The sequence below is a fragment of the Rhizophagus irregularis genome, chromosome 30 (assembly GCF_026210795.1).
Source record: "Rhizophagus irregularis chromosome 30, complete sequence".
Taxonomy (NCBI): domain Eukaryota; kingdom Fungi; phylum Glomeromycota; class Glomeromycetes; order Glomerales; family Glomeraceae; genus Rhizophagus; species Rhizophagus irregularis.
Genome location: NC_089458.1, coordinates 2,325,166 through 2,337,793, shown reverse-complemented (window position 1 = coordinate 2,337,793; position 12,628 = coordinate 2,325,166). Strand labels below are relative to the sequence as shown.

General features: G+C 26.2%; 3 protein-coding genes across 3 annotated transcripts; 2 read left to right on the top strand and 1 right to left on the bottom strand.

Annotated features, from left to right (window-relative positions):
* Positions 1-5,470: 5,470 nt before the first annotated feature.
* Positions 5,471-8,159, top strand: OCT59_021923 (uncharacterized protein; the record flags this gene model as incomplete). The annotated part of the gene is made up of 9 exons (XM_066146836.1): positions 5,471-5,493; positions 5,575-5,946; positions 6,058-6,764; positions 6,839-6,913; positions 7,001-7,420; positions 7,483-7,577; positions 7,649-7,774; positions 7,847-7,979; positions 8,077-8,159. The coding sequence occupies 9 exons, from the start codon at positions 5,471-5,473 to the stop codon at positions 8,157-8,159; spliced, it is 2,034 nt and encodes a 677-aa protein (XP_066005937.1).
* A 776-nt stretch (positions 8,160-8,935) lies between these two features.
* OCT59_021922 (Ras- protein Rab-18-B) lies at positions 8,936-10,389 on the top strand. Its single transcript, XM_066146835.1, has 6 exons — positions 8,936-9,175; positions 9,307-9,368; positions 9,436-9,508; positions 9,592-9,710; positions 9,784-9,912; positions 9,975-10,389. Exons 1-6 carry the CDS (start codon positions 9,040-9,042, stop codon positions 10,074-10,076), a joined length of 621 nt encoding a protein of 206 aa, XP_066005936.1. The 5' UTR covers positions 8,936-9,039; the 3' UTR covers positions 10,077-10,389.
* Positions 10,266-11,428, bottom strand: OCT59_021921 (uncharacterized protein). The gene is made up of 7 exons (XM_025333262.2): positions 11,297-11,428; positions 11,124-11,223; positions 10,958-11,062; positions 10,834-10,901; positions 10,664-10,765; positions 10,505-10,596; positions 10,266-10,434 (listed from the first exon to the last, which is right to left on the bottom strand). Exons 1-7 carry the CDS (start codon positions 11,405-11,407, stop codon positions 10,410-10,412), a joined length of 603 nt encoding a protein of 200 aa, XP_025173885.1. The 5' UTR covers positions 11,408-11,428; the 3' UTR covers positions 10,266-10,409.
* Positions 11,429-12,628: the final 1,200 nt, after the last annotated feature.

Sequence of the window (12,628 nt, the reverse complement as noted above, 5' to 3'; positions counted from 1 at the left end):
AGTTTTGATACTGTTTTGATTAAACTCATTAATTTAGAAAGGCAACTTCACATATTATATAATCTGCACTTTTAAACTCAGTGATAGAAAAAGTTTTTATTTTCAAATATTTTTAATTAATAAATGATTTTAAGTATATTTTATATTATGAAATATTTTTATCAAATTTTTTACATATATAATCATATATATTTATCATATGTAGGAAATTAATACTTTTACCAATAGGCAATTAGGTATATATAAATTTATACCCAAAATTTAATTTATATAAGCCAGTAATTATTTTGTTGTATTAAATCCAAATTCAATTCATAAACTAAGTATAAAGATTGATAATATCAGCAGAATGTAATAAACAATTAATTACTACCTTTTTTATATAAATGATTAGAATTCTTACTTTAACAATACTTATCTTCAATATTGAACTTTTTACCAATAAGATTGTTTAGATTTTTCTACTTTTTAAGGTAAAGAATGATTTTATGTTTTCTTTCTTCTATAATAATAATCTTAATTGCTAATTCGGTTAAGATCAGCAGTGTCCTACTATGTAAAATTGGGGAAATTGGTGCAAATAATAAAAATAATTATCATATGATCTAATAATCCAATTTTGATGAACTTTTTTTTGTTCTGTAAGTCTGGATTACCTTTATAAAATAAAAATAATTTCATTGAAATTGGACCATTAGGTTGTGAGATAATCACAAAAACATATTTTACTGACAACGATCAGATTCCATTAATAACAAAGCAGACAATTATTTCCTGATTCGTGATCCAATTTCGATAAACTTTTTTTTGTTATTTAGATCTCAATAATCTCTACATAATAAAAAAATTTTGTCAAAATTGGGCCTCTAGATCGTGAGATAATTGCGAAAACATATTTTGCCAGACGATTTTTAGATTCGTGATATGAGCGAAAATATATCTTTGTGATTATCTTCCGATCTAGCAGTCCAATATTGACAAACTTTTTTTTATTGTGAAGAAGAGGTTAAGACCTAAAAGACAAAAAAAAATTATTGAAATTGGATCACTGAATTAGGAATCAATTCTTTTTTTATGATTTACTAAAATTTAGTCATAATAATAATATGAAATACTTTTTCACGATTTTCTTATAATTTAGTATTTCAATTTCAATAAATTTTTTATTTTATTGAGGAAATCAAGATCTATAAAACAAAAAAAAGTTCATTGAAATTGGATCATTGGATCAAGAGATAATTATTTTCTTTTTTTGCCCTGATTTTACATAGTAAAACACTGCCGATCTTAACCGAATTAGCAATTAAATGCTTTATAATTGTTATAAGTTATAATTATAAATATCAGATAAAATAAAGGTGTGTTGCAACATACCTGCATATAAAATTTAAACCCTTAAAATTATTATTATTAAATTAATATATTTATAAATAAAGTTTTGCTAACTTGCCCTTTGGGTTAAATAACCCAGGAGAAACCACCTCCTAAAAATTTATATTTTACACCAATCAATTTTGATTGGTTAATTTAATTTATTTTCGTTACTAAAAAATTTGCAATACTTTTATTTGTAAAATTTTTTTGTACTATAATGGTTTAAAAACATTTAATCAAAGTTTATTAATTAGAAAAAAACTATCAAATTTATACTTTATTTATTTTTAACAGGATTAGTAATTAGGTGATATAAAATTAAAAAATTGGTTCTTATATCAAAATTGCTTTAATTTAACCCGGTCGCATAGCTTTTTATTTTTTTTTAAAATAAATTTTTTTTTTATCTGATCAATGTAATACAGAAGATTTCATATGTATATTTATATTAATATAGTTAATTCAATAAAAAGTCATAAACAGATTTTATATATCAAGTTAATTACAAGTTTATTTTCATGTTTAATTGTAGTTTTTTTTAAATTCTTTTTTTTTTATTATTCATTAAATGTTAGGTATTTACATAATAGATAGTGTTATGATTTATCAGATATGCGTATAAATTTAATTTATCATATGATATAGTTTAGAGCAATTTGATTGGTTAATAAAAAAAATAAAAATTTAAGATTTCTGCTCTGATAATCCAGTTAGAATATGAGAACAAATTTTTTAACTTTATGTCACCTTATGGTATATATACATAAAAAAATATATGACAATAACAAAGCAAACAAAGAACAAAGCTATAAGAATAAAAAATGAAATTTATAAAAAAAGTTAAAGAATAAAATGATGATAAAGTCTATAAAGTCAAAAAGTAAAATTTATTTATGATATTGAAAAGTAAAATATATTAAGTTAAAAAGTAGTATAGAGTAAAGAATAAAAAAAAAATAGTTAGTAAAAAATAAAAATTAAATAATAAAATAAGAATCTAAAGACTAAAAAATAAAAAAAATATCCATCATAAAGAAAAAAAAAAACCCTTATAATTAAGTTTATTAAAAGTAAACCCATAAAAAAAAGTTAATGACCAAATAAAAGCAAGTTAAAAGCAAAACATGTCACATAATATTGAAAAAAAAAAGTTAAAGAATGGCATAAAGAAAAAAAAATATAGTTAGTAAGAAATAAAATTAAAAATATAACTAACAAAAAAAGAGAACATATCTTTTTAATATGTTAAAATAGGATTCTGCTTACTTAACAATAGTAAGTCTTTACAAGATAAAAATTACATAGAATAATTAAAAAAACTGGTTGAATTTATAAGGTAAATTTATTAGATATTAAAAAATATAACTGAAATTTTGTGGTAAATTCTTTTTATATAACTGATAATATATAATAAAATAGATGCATTTTTTTTAAAATGTAACTTATAATTAATAAGGTAAAATCTATATATTTTTTAAAGATGTTACATTTATTTATAAGGTAAAATTTCAAATGTTCATACAATTAATAAGGTAAGATTATTTAGCGTGTTTATTTAAATATTATTTTATTTACGCAAGTTGTAAATTGTTTACAAAATTATATGTAAATAAAACAAATATGAGAAAGTCTAAAAAATATTATAAAAATGTATCGCAAACAACCCAGTAATAAAAAAGCCTAAAATAGTTTATACATTTGATAACATTATCTTTAAAAATTGTGATAAATTGGAACATTACTAAAAGAACACACATTTTTTGGAAGTTATTAATAAAATAACTGTACAGTGTATGTGTAATAAAGAGGTTAAACTTGATAATATTGGATGATAAGATAATTACAAGTGTTTAGATAATTTTAGCTACCTTTTGTATATTAAATAGTTATTTTATATGTAAATTTATAAGAAGAAGAAATTTGCCTAAAATCAAAAAGATTGTTTTTTCAGATAATTTTTAAAAAAAATGCAAAATTTTAATTTTTTAATTTTTTTACTTCAATATTTATTAATATATTTATTATTTAAGTTAAAATTTTATGATTAGATTTTTAACTCTGGCTAAAATTATTAAACTGGCATTTTATAATTCTGGCCAAATTGTAATTTTGGCTGGAATTAAGTGGTGATAATTACCAGTGGTAATAATTATCACTGGTAAGATTTAGCATTACTCTTATTTTTATATTGATTACTATTTAATCTTTTAGTATAATAATTGCATAACATCACTAATAAATAACAGATTTATTAAACATTTGAAACTCCTAAATTATCTGCTCTTAACATTGGAAATCATGAAAGAAAGAAGATATGACTTATATGAAAATGCAAAGTATAGGTTTTATCTTGAAGAAAATAAAGATGATGAACATATGATATATATATTGTTAACAACTTAAAAATAAATGGACAACTATAGCCAATAATACTATATGTAAATGTAATTAAATATTCAAGAAATTTTTAATTTTGATTTGCCTATTCCTTATATGATATACTTAATGTTAAGAAGCTACTTTCCAAAAAGTAAATATAGAGAACTTAAGACTATTGTCAAATCAAAAAGAATGGAATTAACTATAGTAGCTCTTTTCTTAGAAACATTTGTTAATGAATTTTACAATATTATTTGGCAATTATGCTGTAAAGCAGTAGCAGAATGAAAACATATTAAAGGAGTAAAAAAATGAAAAGGTCACTAACACATCAATGCATTGTATATAACAGAATTCTAACATTGCAGAAGGAGAATGGCATATATGACTTGGAAAACAGAAAAATCTTGAAACATAATGAATAATGGTCAATAGCATTAGGAAAAGCAAGACAATATCATATGAATCAATTCATTAGAGAAGGAAATAGGGTATTATGGAAGGTATATAATAATATAAAAATATACAAATTTAACATAACCTTATTTTTTTTTTTGTTTAAAGGGTAGTAAAAGCACATACTGAAGCTTTATGATATAATGATCCTATATAATTCAATAGTTATTATTGAAGGATACAGGTGAATTTCATAAGGTGATGGTAGGGCACAGGAGGACCCCAGACATTACATATATAACTCAGTGGCAACTTTTTCGCAGATTGACCTAAATTTCACAAAAAAAAATCAGTTTTTTGCGATTATCTTGGCATCCAGTGATCCAATTTGTACGAACTTTTTTTTATTTTGTAGCTCTCATCGATCTCTACAAAATAAAAAATAATCCGCATGAATCGGATCACTGGATACCAAGATAATCGCAAAAAACGGAAAATAAAAAAGAGCAAACTGGGTCTTTTTTGGCAAAAAGTCAGTTGTGAGTTCTATAAGAGATGTCTGGGGTCCTGGCACAGGAGCAATCTTATAGATGGGGAACTGGTTTGAAGTTTTAATAAATTAATTATATAACAGTTATTCTACACTCTTACATATAATTAATAAACTTACAAATTGCACTACCTTGCAAAAAAAAAATAAATTTTTTAGTATAATAAAGAAAGGTATATAGCTTAATATATTAAAATATTGAAATATATAATATAGAAATAACTCCCATTTTAATAATTTAAAATTTAATATAAAATTCATTAAAAAATGTAAAAGTCACATTTAAAAAAAATAAATTTGTTAATTTATTTATTAATATATATTTATCTAACAGGTAATTTTTAATATTGAAATTACCTTAATTACTTTACTTATAAAGCATTCATTATGAAAAATTTTGGCAGCTCAAGTTTATATAATATATAAATTTGTTATATAAAATTATAACTAATATAAGTTTAAGAACATAAATTAATAATAAGTTTGTGTAGGTTTAAATGTAAATTTACCCCTATAGTGTTACACTATTCAACTGTTTGTTACGAACGTAAAAATTTCATGTGACTTTATGTTACTCACTTGGTAACTATGTTCGTATATTATCTGTTATAGTATATTATACCGACTGACTGGACACTTTGAATACCCGAATACCAAACTTTATTAATATGAAGTTTAATAAACAAAGCTCCTAATATTACAGCTTTTTCTAATTGCCCATGCTAGATTAACGCACAAACAGTTTGCTTTGGCACTATCTTTTTTTTTTCAATGTCTCTGCTGAATGATCCAGAGTAAGTGTGGTTATTTATTTGTAATAAACGGGTTACATTCTTAAAAGTAAAATTTTGCTAATGTAGCCGATCATTACAAAGTTATATTATTCACCAACTTCGTATAGGTTATCTCCGTCGTGTTGGAGATCGTATTGGCGAGCGTGTTATAACTTTTAACCCAACTGTTCTTTCAAATGACTATATTAAGACCGCCGCACCTTCATATCCAGAGATGTTGGCATGTCATTCTCCGAACATTAGTATGTCGGGGAATGATTATTTTAGTAGCAAAAGTATAGCGAGTAGCGCTGCTGGTTCACCGATATCGGGAGGTCGGCCTAAACCGTTAACTCACTCAAATAGAAGCAGAGATACAACTTCTACGCAGGCTGTTAGAGAAGATTCGAGTTTTAACAATAACAAAAACGGGGATAGTGACGACGATATCTATATTGACGACGAGGATAATAGGTAAGAGTTTAATAATATGTGATTAATAAATTTTACTTTTTGTAGCAATAAGTAACAATGATTTCTTTAAGTTTCTCAAATTATTTATGCATTATTTGTTAATTATTATAGTAAAAAACCACCACCTTTATTTACAAAACGACATTTACCTAAACAAATTGTAGCTCCTCCACCAGTATTTATAACATCCCCTTCAAAACCGCCGACTTCACGTCCAAGTTTAGCTCATTCATTTTCACCTGGAGGTGGTGCATTGATAACTTCACCAGATAGTATACTTGGAATTTCATCTACTGAACAAACGCCACAACTATCACCAACTACATCAGCCGAAAGCGACAAAGTTCTTGCTGATAGAAGAGGTTCGGAAGCATCATTATTGACGACGGATGGAACAGATATATCATCTAGTCCACCTCCGAGACCTTCATTATCTACTGCAGAAGAACGAAAACTTTTACCAGACTCAACAAAAGTTATTTCAAAACCCAAACCGTTTTCTGCACTAACAGCATTAATAGTAGAAAAGAAGAGTAAATTAGATAATCCATTTGTGGAAGAATATAGCTTTTTTGCTGGAAAAGGAGACCTCAATCCGTTAACTTTGAAAATATATCTTCCGTTTAGTAATAAACCTTTACACCCACTTGTTGTTGTTGTCAAAAGAGATGCTACAGTTGAGGAAGTTATTGGGTATACTTTATATCAATATTGGGATGAAAAAAGAGAACCTGCGTTGGAACCAAAGTTTTGTGATGTTTTACAATGGACTATGAGAATAGTGGAAGATGATGGTGAAATAGATTTTGATTTTCCCGGTATTTATGTTATTGTTATGTCCTTATTTAAATAGTGTTGAGTAAATTTTAATTAGATTATATTTCTATTATAGTTCCCGATAGAACACGGGAAATATCCAAATTTGCCACTGATCAGTTTGCATTATGTAAAGCAAATCCAAATCAGGGTTAGTTATCTTGTTTAATGCCCTTCTATTTATACTATTTTATTATTTTGGAACTAAAATGCTCATATTTGATTTATAATAATTCAGTTAAACAGAATATATCACTTTCTGCTAAATCAAAACCATCACCTAAGGAACCATTAGCTAGTCCATCTATAAAGTCAAATGGATCTACAGTTAATACAAATTCAGCCATTACATCGAGTACAACAGTAGTATCATCTGCTATTGATTTGACAAATCAAATATTTTTACGAATTAGGCTTACACCTTATTCTGAAGTCGCTGAGGTTGCGCATACTACAACTATAAATGTACCAGCTGATACGCATTTTTATAGTGTTCTTGACATGGTTTGTCGTAAGCGTAAATTAGAACCCAAGGATTATACTTTTAAAATTGCTGATACAAGCACCTATTTAGATCTTGAAAAGACTGTGGAAAGTGTTGGAAATTCTCAGGAATTAGCTCTTGTAAAAAAACCATCCCCTCCATCTAGTCCTACAAGTAAGTCAATGTATTAGCTTATTAATTTAATTAATTCCAACTAACATAAACATATTTTTTAGCACCCAAAGAGCAAAGACAATCTAAGCGACGAACACTTAATGAACCTCCTCAACCACAATATGTGTCATCCAATGAATACATGTCTGTATATAAGGTAATATAAATGATTCATTCTATAATTATCTTAAATTTTAGTTATAATGTTTAATTAACTAATATATTTAGAAATATACGGTTAACCGAAAAATACCAATGTTTGTTGGACGTCATGAACGTGTATTAGCAATAGATGGGGATTACATTCATATTATGCCTTCAGAAACTAGAACAATGTTTGAATCAATGAAAACGGTATGTAACTAGAGTTATTTTAATACATTATCTTCTTAATTTATTAACAATATTTAAACGATATTATAATAGTCATCATATCATATTACATCTGTTATATCATGTAAGATAAGTAAAAAAGCTCAATCTAGTTTTAAATTAGAAGTATATCGAGATACTGGAACAAAGACATATGATTTTGAGGCAGAATCCTCCAAAGTAGCTAGTAAGTCTTTTTATTATTATTATTATTATTATTATTATTATTATTATTATTATTATTATTATTATTCACATTTTATATTGAATATTTGTTTTTGTAGCTGAAATTTGTCAAAAAGTAAAGTTTCTCATGGGGTTATATAATAGTGATAAATTAAAAACTAGGTCTTTTTCAAACTATTAATATCCTCTTATGCAAACCATTCCTTTTTTATCAAAACCATTCCTATTTTATTTAACAAAATTTCCGAGTTGTAAATTATATCTCCCGTTAACTTAAACGGTTTCGCTTTGTTATTTTTTTATATATTATTAAGATATTATTATTTGGCCTTTGTAGAATGTACATATCAAAAAATCCTTGTTTAAAAACTAAAATTTCAAATAAAAATTTGTAAGTTATTTTAATATATAATATTTAATAAGGAAATATGGAAATATGCTGTCATAATTGTTATTAAATTTTTAGGAATTTAGCTTTATATACAAATCCCTGCAAAGGTGTTTGAAGAATATTGCGAAAAACTTCTAAAAAAAGGGGACGCAATTACACTTTAGTGAAGAATTTCGTCAAGATAAGCTGATGAGAAAGAACAAGTTTTAACTGTTAAATAATAAATTTTCTTTTAAGTAGGAAATGAAATAAATTGTTAGTTATAAAGTTTATAAGACGGTTATGGTTTTTTATTACATAAGAGAAACGTATAGGATACAATTCACTAAGAAATTATCACTAGTTAAAAATTTCAAAATCTCAGTCCATTAATCAAATTAAAGCCTCTCCCCAACCCTAGTCTGTAACGAAGGTAGGAGTAATAAAATTAAAGTAGTTTTTATCGATAATCTCTACTTTTATGATTAGTTCAAATCTAAAAGCCGGGCAGGGTCTTGGTCTGATCTTCAACCTTTTATTGGTCATGATCGACGATTGAATAGGTTAGCTGGCATGACATCAATTTCGAGTCAGAAGAAATATAGACTCCGCGTTTTGTTTACCGCCATAATTGATTCAACTTCTATTTAAAAGTTTCCTCTTATTTTTTAATTAATTAATAATAAATAATATGGCAGGAATTGACGGTTACGAAGCGACACTCAAGATTCTTCTCATTGGTAACTCGAATGTTGGAAAATCGTCCTTACTTTTGCGTTTTACTGAGGACACATTTTTGCCGCAAGACGAGGTCGCAGCTACAATTGGTAATATTACATTTTAAAATTTGCTTCAAAACCTCAATCTTATATAAATAAGAAGTTTGAAATTAATGACTCTGGCTTTAGATCAGTTATTGTCATAAAACTACAATTACTTAATTTGTTCTTAATTTCAGGTGTAGATTTTAAAGTTCAAGACATGATGTTCGAGGGAAAAAAATATAAATTAACAATTTGGGTATGTACCTTTACTCATGGTTTTATAATATTTTTAGTCTCTGTGTTAATAAACTATAAATTTTTAGGATACTGCAGGTCAAGAACGCTTCCGAACGCTAACGTCCTCTTACTATCGTGGTGCTCAAGGCGTCATTCTTGGTGCTTTTATTACTTTCATTTTACTAGTTTCTAAGTTCATTGAAGAACGGTTTGCTAATATTTTATTTATTTTTACATGACAGTTTACGATGTGAGCAATCGTGAAACGTTTGATCAGCTTGATAACTGGTTTAATGAATTGAGTACTTATTGTACAAACAAAGACGTTGTCAAAATGATAGTTGGAAATAAAGTTGATAAGGTATTCTTTAATCGAATTACAATATTTCTTTTTTTAAGACTTTTAGATAACGCTTATATTATTAATAATAAAGGAAGAGCAACGTGTGATTTCACGTAAGGAAGCTGAAGCATACGCACGAAAGTCTCATACTTTGTTTCTAGAGTGCAGTGCCAAAACTAGATATGGAGTCAAGGATGCTTTTGAAGAACTTGTTAGAAAGGTAAAGTTTTTCTTCGCTTTGTATTACAAAGATAATCTCTATTTATTGAAAATTCTTCTTAGATTCTTGAAACACCAAGTTTATGGCAGAAAAAGCCTTCACCTAGCAATAATGTAAATGTAACACAAACGGAAAGTAAACAGGATGACGGATGTAATTGTTAGTTCAGTTTGTGACCTGTGGCTTAGTACATTAATAATACTAAGAAGATCAGGTCCATTATCTAGATAATCCTACAAGGTAAAGATAGTAGAGGCATATTTGTTTGCCTTGCTTGCCTAAAGCGTTCAGACATTAATATTTAATTGCATTTTGTTAATAAGAATTCAGAAACATTGCATATTTAATAGTATTTAATTTAGTAAATGTAAATGGACTTTTGCGCATATATATATATTTTTTAATTAATTTTGCATGTAGGCTTTTTAGCCAATTTAATTTCCAATTATTTGTGAATAAATTGCAAGAAAATTTTAAGAATAATGATGTAATGAATATTACTTTAATAAACTAATATGACAACTAAGAAATAAAAAGAGAAAGTTAATAAATTTTTCAAAAATTAGTTTCATTAACTAATTTATTAACATACCCTAGAAGTCCTCTTCCACCCCATCCGCGTTTTGGTGTCAGTTGTAATACTAATTTTTCTTTTCCGCGTTCAATTGTTACATTAATGGATTTCTAAAAAAAATAATTAAATATTAATAATATACTTGTATGATAAAAAAACTCTGATTAACATACACACCCCTTCATTATCTACTACATATGTGTTTAAAGCCTGTAATTTTTGGTGATTTCCCGAATGGATCGACCCAAATCGAGTAATTTCATCTCCTTTTAATAAACCCTATTCGTGAAAAAGGCATTGAGTGTCAATTCGTGATTAAAAGAGTAATTAATAGTAATTGTATTTACTGCCTCTCTTGCTGGTGAATCTGGTGCTACCGAATTAACGATAGCAAAAGGCCTCGGACGATTTATGGCTAAGAAAGTAAGTATGTTAGAGTTTCATAAATAACCATTTTTAATTTATACAAACCTGTTTCAACCGACTTATCTTCCTTATTTGCTTTATTTTCTGCATGCATTGCATGAAGGGCTTCTTCAATTTGTTTCATTATATCTTTATGATCATTTCGTAAGGCTGTTCACTAAAATCATTAGTATATGCGAAGAAAATTTTTGATTTCTAAGAGTCAACCCACAAATTAATTTTGAACGAGCAGTTCTAACGGCTACTAAATCGATATCATCGCGTGGAAATCCTGACTCATCAACTAAAGGTTCATCCATTTCAACACCTTGCTAATATTTGATATATAAACGTTAATGAACCAAAAGAAAAAATATATTTTTCAAAAAATCATGCCGTATTTACTCCTTTTAGTATCTGTTCCAATTCCTTCAATTCATTTTCAATCGCGTCTTTTTGTCCCATTAATTGGCGAGCTGTTAATTCTGCAGATTTTGGTGTTATTTCGTTACCCATTTTTTTTAAAAAAAATTGGATACCAACAGGCGCAGCAGGCTTAAAAACTTAAAAAATTTACTTCACGTGACTTTAATTCGTGTTACATTACGTCAGTATACCCAAAAATTCTGAACTACCCCACCAAAAAATTTTCGGTAACGTGACTTTGTACTACTATTTTCCCTTGAAATATAGTTTACTTTATTCTATGTTCTTTAAAATCTAATTGTATTTTATTTTGTTGTGAAAATAAAAACGCGTTTTTTATATTAAATACAAAATTTATTTACAACCTTGGGTGTATAAAGGTACTGTAAACTATCAAGTTTTGAATAAGAATAAGACTTTTCCATTTAATACATTATAAAAATTATCTTTTATTACTATTATTAAATTATACACTTATTTTAATAAAAAAAACCAACAATAAATTTTATTAAGTGAAAAGAACTATAACTGATAAGAAATGTTTAAATTAAACATTTCTTTAATTTTTTTTTTTATAAAATCTACAAGTATTTTTAAGATAAATGTTCTCATTTTATTTTTTTTCTTGAAAAAAGCTGCGAAAATTTTTTGTACAAAATAAATCTGACCAATAAAACTCATCAAGTCACATTACCAAAAATTTTTTGGTAGTGTCTAGGGGTGTGTGGGGTCCAACTGGTTGGTTACACAATATAATATACAATAAGTCTAATAAATCAAAACTGTCCTCCATATAAATTCATATACGTTATTAGTAAATTACGATGATCGGTGAACAAAATACCCCTGCAATTAAAAAAACCAGCCACCCAATTATGTCATCCTTGAAACGTGATCATCTTTACATCTGTTTTGTCGCATCCAAGTACTTTAAATAATGTTTGGACGCTTACCAGAAGAAAAAAACAACGTCAGCGGTTTTATTTTAGTATTTATGATGAATAAATCAATATTTAGAAGTCTAAAACAAGTAAAACAAGTTTATTTATTACAAGAAAACGTTATTTATATAGACTTTTAATTTATAATAACTTTTAAACCTTTTTTTTTAAAAAAAAACTGAAAAAAATATTGTCTATAGTAAATATCTACAATAAATAGTTGTATGCAGTTTTCACTAATAAAAGAGAATGTATTTAATAAAATTTTAATATAAAAGTGATATTTATTGTTAAAAACATATTTTTCATTGTTTTTTAAAAAAATTTTTTTAATATATATTTCGAAATAATAGTTTTTCTAATAAGCTAT